The sequence below is a fragment of the Microtus ochrogaster genome, chromosome 4, assembly GCF_000317375.1.
Source record: "Microtus ochrogaster isolate Prairie Vole_2 chromosome 4, MicOch1.0, whole genome shotgun sequence".
NCBI lineage: Eukaryota > Metazoa > Chordata > Mammalia > Rodentia > Cricetidae > Microtus > Microtus ochrogaster.
Window position 1 is genome coordinate 79,252,599 of NC_022011.1, and position 5,980 is coordinate 79,258,578.

General features: G+C 42.1%; 1 protein-coding gene across 2 annotated transcripts in view; it reads left to right on the plus strand.

The window, feature by feature from the left end:
- Nostrin (nitric oxide synthase trafficking) overlaps positions 1-5,980 on the plus strand; it is a 53,254-nt gene that overhangs the window by 20,288 nt on the left and 26,986 nt on the right. For both annotated transcript variants that reach the window (XM_005346514.3, XM_013355680.2), the window contains exons 4-6: positions 2,510-2,572; positions 2,808-2,889; positions 4,505-4,567. In XM_005346514.3, coding sequence (XP_005346571.1) covers positions 2,510-2,572; positions 2,808-2,889; positions 4,505-4,567 — 208 coding nt within the window. The remainder of the gene's footprint in view (positions 1-2,509; positions 2,573-2,807; positions 2,890-4,504; positions 4,568-5,980) is intronic.

The following is a 5,980-nucleotide window of genomic DNA, read 5'->3' on the forward strand; positions in this document are numbered from 1 at the left end:
ATTTGAGTGTGTACGTGGGTTGTGGCATGACGTGCAGCCTGATTTGAGTGTGTATGTGGGTTGTGGCGTGACGTGCAGCCTGATTTGAGTGTGTATGCGGGTTGTAGCGTGACGTGCAGCCCGAATGAGAAATGAAGCCAACTGTGTGGAGGATTCAACACGTGAGGACAGGCACACAGTATGTTGCAACAATAAAATTGTCCATTATTGATAACTTGCTATGACGCTGCTTCTGTACTACTGTGTGCAGATGAGACTCTGAACTCGCAGTGTTCTTGCTGAGGGTCCTCGTGCTGATCATGAAAGAGGGAAAATTCAGGGGAAAAAAAAAGGACCAATTTCTCACTCCTGCCTGGGCACCATGGTGACAATAGCAAGTTGTTTTGAAACTGCTCTGGTTCTTGTTCCACTTTTATTTGGGTGATAGCGTGGCAGATTACAAATGAGTCTGTTCAATAATGTGGTTGGGTTTAGACTGACTTCTACTTAGACAGCCCAATTTAAACTCTAGTTATACTTCTTTTCAGGTGAGTGGTCTGGGACAACTCATCCTCTGTCTAAATGTCTCTTTAAGATGAAAATGAAGCTGACATGCCGTGGCGTTGAAGTAAATCTGCTGAGGCAGGAGAATTGCCATGAGTTTGAGGCCAGATTAGGCTACACAGAGAATTTCAGGCCAATGCGGCTGTAGTGTAAGACCTTTTTTGAAAGAAACATAAATCATGATAATAAATATACTAACATAAAAACAGAAATAAAACCCATCCCCTACAGTTACTGAATTAAACGCAGTAATGCAAGCGTGCTTAACAGACCATGGGATGAGGAGGGAAACTCCCTGAATGGCCTTTTAATTTCGATCCTAATGATTCAGTTCCCACCATGGCAACCTTAGCTTCAAAATGGCAGACACATTCACAATGGCCAGCGAGCCAGCACTAGCGTGGTATTTAGTGATAAAATTTAGGTCAAAATCTGTGTTAGATGCTTACACAGAGATCGCAATGTCTTATTTCATAAGGTTAGTTAGATGAGGCTCAGGAAAGCCGAGTGAGTCTTCAGGGATCCCAAAGGAAACCAGGGACAGGGATGTCTGCTTTTCAGACCTGTGTTCTGGGCTCTCTGAGGTCACATGATGCACTTCCTGTCATGCTGTCCAGTGGCTGTGCAATCACCTGGGAGGGTCTCTTTAATGAATGCTCCTCATAGCCTTAATAAACACAATTATATTCAATTATATTTGGGTTAATTTACACAAAATAGTAAACACTCATTTGCTGTTGGAGTTAGTGTCGCCTGTAGCCCAAGCTGATCGCAAATTCTTTATGTCAACTCAGATAACCTGATCCCCCTGCCTCCACATTCCAGTTGCTTGGGATTATGGGGATGAGGAGCCACTTCATCCAGCAGCAGTTATTTTAAGTATAGGGTTTGGTCCATCATCCAGTTTAACAGATGTGTGTACTACCTAACTAACCACGACCAAAGTCAGACATTTTCAGCACACCCCAAGTCGCTTCTTCCTGTTTGCATCCATGCCCTCACACCCACTGACCCCCGTCATGTGAATGTAGATTAGTTTTCTCCTTCCTGGGGTTTCCTGCACTAGAAACACACAGTAGACACTCTCTGGTGCAGGTTTAGATTGTCGAAACCCGGGCCTCCGGTCTGGTTTCCCTTTGTCCCAGGGCAGGATGCGGACTCGACCACTGGAGGCACACTTCTGCTCCGGGTCTGCTTCCGGCAGGGATGCCCCTTCCTCCCTTCCTCTCCATCAAAAGTGGCATGGGCTCTGTCCCTGCAGTTAACTAAGACTATTTGTCCTGACTTCCAAGGACGCCTGACAGATAAGTAAGAGCTTGACCCCCTGCTATGGGAGAAGAGAACAACAGGCTTCCTTGTCTTCCTCTGCCTCCGGGACCGGGAAAGATGTGAGGCTGTATTTTTATTTTTTTATTATTTTCTTTTTTTTTTGGTTTTTCGAGACAGGGTTTCTCTGTGGCTTTGGAGCCTGTCCTGGAACTAGCTCAGGTCCAGGCTGGTCTCGAACTCACAGAAATCCGCCTGATGAGGCTGTATTTTTAAGACTGTGCAGGATTTGGACTCCAACCCCACGATCAGCACGCACAATGAGCCAGGGACTTGGGCTCAAATCCCGTGTCACTTACATCCTCTAAGGCTTGGTTTATTTATCTGTAAAGTGAGGGACTTGAAAAGCTTTTCTGTGAGGGTCTTCTAAATTCCTCTCTCTCACCTGTTCCTTTCCTTGGCCACTTTATCTCCCTGATTTTCTGCATAGATGAAATAGAAGATTAAAATCTAAGTGGGAAGAAGCAGTGTGTATAATGTCTGCGGTGCAAATAAATACACTGGCTGAATTTAATCTCACGGAGAATTTGAAGCTCCAGCAAGGGAATGAATATGAGGGGAGGCAGTTTGTGGACTGTAATGCTTGATTTCTCAAGCGCTCACTAGTAATTGACACCCACACCCCCATCTGTGTCTCTAGCTGTCTCAGCACTGCCTGGGCCTGGGCCTCAGAGAGCATGAAGTCGGCGGCAGACCTACATCAGTGAGTACTTCCCGTAATGCTGGTCCCGTACCCATTTCCACCACCCCATGCCCACACCTTTGTCCTTACTCTGAAGGGGGGTGCCACACATTTAGAGTGGGCAGGGGCCAATATTCCACTTAAGACCTGCACGAAATAGATTAGCTATGACTTGCAACTCATCTACCCCGAAATGCATTCGGGCAAAGGATGGAAACCCAGGACGAGACTGGGCACCCTTATGTTCTGTTTCCAGAAAACTTGGCAAAGCGATTGAGTCGGAAGCAATAAAGCCAACACATCAGGTCCTGAGTATGCAAGAAAAGAAGAGAAAATCGGTGAGTCAGAGCTTCTCTTTCCTCTTAGAAGGAAGATTTCTAAGGCTGGGTATAAATCAGTGGCAAAAATAAAAAAAATAAATAAAACCACTTGCTACGTACGCATGCTCAAGGCCCTAGGCATAATAAAATGTTCCTAAAAAACAAGTGAAACACTCTGGTAAGGTAGAGGAAGGTGAATCTCTGTGCCTCCTAGGCTAGCAAGTTCCACATATGATATTAAATGAAAACACAAAATGAAAGAAATCTAATGAGTAATAGGATCTCAGCTAGAAGATCCTTCCCAAAATGTTAACAAGAATTACTTTGAGACGGTAAAATTAGAGGTTATTTTCAATTTTTTTTGGTTCTTTTTTAATGGTCTATTCTATTTTGTAAACTCTGTTACTGAACTCCACCCAAGTCCCATATGCATAATTTGTTCCAAAAGATACTTTTCTACTTACCGACGTGAGATTTGGTAATAATAGCTACAACTCTCGAATAGTCTCAAGACTAAAGGGAGGTATTAGGCATGCCTCCCAAGAACAGCTGGCTGTCTTGAGCATGTCTTCTGCTCCGGGCATGCACCCTTTCTTCTAGGACAATTTCACTGTGTGTTCTGCCCCCTCCTTCTCAGTGTATCACAGTGGTTAGCCGCTTTAGACAATGTTTCCAGACAACTAGCGTAGCTGTTAATGCTGCTGTGCTCCCATGAGGTGGGCTCAGGGTCAAGCACAGGAACAAAGTGCTTGAGGCTCAGCAGGCCATCCTTGCAAAAGAAAAAGATAGTCTTGGAGGTGAAGGGTGGGGTCAAGTTGGTTATAAGTCTAAAGAGCTAAAGGACTGGGAAAACTCAGATGGAAGAGGAACAGAAATAAATGAAATATAAACACATTAACTAGAATCAATGTTTGTGTGTTTGTGTATATATATATATATATATATATGTTTGTGTTTCACCAGAATGGATGTTCTATCTAAGGTAGTAGAGAGAAAGTGACAAAATTTACTTGAAATATAATCATCTACTTTTGCCAGCAACTTTAGAAGAACTCAAAGCAAGTCTGTATTTCACTAATTATAAAATACTTTACATACTATATAATAATATGAAAACTGCATTTAATACCATAAATTAATCAGTGCTATTATAATTTATTACAACACATTGGGTAGCTGACATCATGATCCTTCAATCATCGGTCCCCATTATCTCCTTCCTGTTCAGAGGGACGGAGGGAGAAAGAAAGACCCAGGACCTAGCTTGGGCTTTTGAAATTACAAAGTTCACTCCCAGTGACACTCCTCCAACAAGGCCACACCACCTAAGCCTACTCAAACATTCCACCAACTAGGGACCAGACATCGAGAAGCAAGAGCCTACGGGGCCATTCTCCTTCAAACCACCCCAGACTCAGATCCATATGAGACTCAGATCCAAACCATCACAAATTTAGGTCCATACAAGGCTCTACTCTCATGCTCCTCCCACTTCCCAGAGTCCCACCTCTAAATGCTATGATGCTGCAGGAATAGGCTTTGATCTCTGAGTTTTGCTATCCATAGATATTTAATTAATAACAGTGACTTAGTAAGAAAGTAACATTTTTTATTCTGTTTTTCTTTTCCATAGCTTGATAATGAAGTTGAAAAGACGGCAAATCTTGTTATTAACAACTGGAACCAGCAAATCAAGGCAAGTCTACATAAACAGCCTTCACAATAAATGCAGTTCTGAGGATGGGACTTCTTTCCTTTTGTACACACATACTGGTGTGTCCTAACGCTTTTCAATGCACCTATTGAAGCAAATCACTCACCTGAGTTATTCTATAGATGCATCATTCAACTAATCCAAAGAAGAGGATGACTCGAAATATGGGTATGGTTTATGGTTGATACTTACATGGCATTTCTTATGTGCCAAGAGCTGCCTGTTTGTATGTTCAGTCATCGTACCAACCAAGGTATCACGTGACTTTGGACTTTCAAGGTTATTTCCAAGGGTTTAAAACTGGTTAATGGTTAAACCATGAAGTCTTAGAAGTTCTTGGGCTCTGGAGTCATTGCTCTTTTCCATCGTATTGTATTGGCTGCCTCTCTGTGGAGTTTGACATGTAGGCAAAGTAACAAACACTGCTTTGGTTTTTCATTTGTACAGCGTGTTAGTGATCTCTACCTTGCTATGGAGAGGGCACGGTAAGGAGTGTGCTGATGTCAAAGGGAACGCATGTGTTAATTCTACAAGAGCACACAGGCTACACTAAGGCTCGCTCCTCGTTTCCAATTACTTGAAAACTTAGCAAGCACAGGAAATAGCACACGAATCCTCTAGATAAGTTTTGATTTGACGTAAGAAGCTAGAGAACTCCATTGCTGGTTCTTAAGCTACAGAAACAGCAGATGAGGTCCATATGTACAGAAGATTAGTCTAGAATAATCCTGTGTAGGAGTTGCTTTCAGTCAGAAGGATGAGAGACTGAGGAATCTGCTAAGAAATCCCAATCATGTCCTTGAAGAAGATGTGCGTTCCAAGAGTTGAACCCTTCCTTTCCATCTCCTATTGTTAATGACCCCAACGAACCTTCACAAGTAAACAGCCACCTATACCAAATAACCAGAGATGTCCTCAGAAGCAGCTGGCCTCAGGCTTGTTTCTGAAGCTTCTGCTGATATCGAAGACTCCAGAGACCAAGATGAGAACTATTCTAGAAAAACAAGTTCCTACCCTTGTGGTAGATGTACTGATAAAGACAGTCACGGTGAGAACCCATCTCAAAGTCCATAAAAAACATCCAAACACTTGGTTTTTTTTAAATTTTGCTTTTGATTTTCTGAGTTTTTTTAAAAAGGTTTGTTTTGAAAAAACAATTATCTGTAAATTCTGAGTTCTCACAGGAAACAATAGATCAAATACAATAGAACAAAGGTTAGAGACAATGTTCTTTAACTGTTTCAAAGAACAAAAAAAACCCACCTCCCATTATTCCACAGTTTCTAATAAGTTGTTTTTCTAAGTCAAATGATTTTATTGTTTTGTGAAGAATGACAAAGTCATTAGATCACATGGAATTCTTTTTTTTTTTTTTTTTTTTTTTTTTTTTTTTTT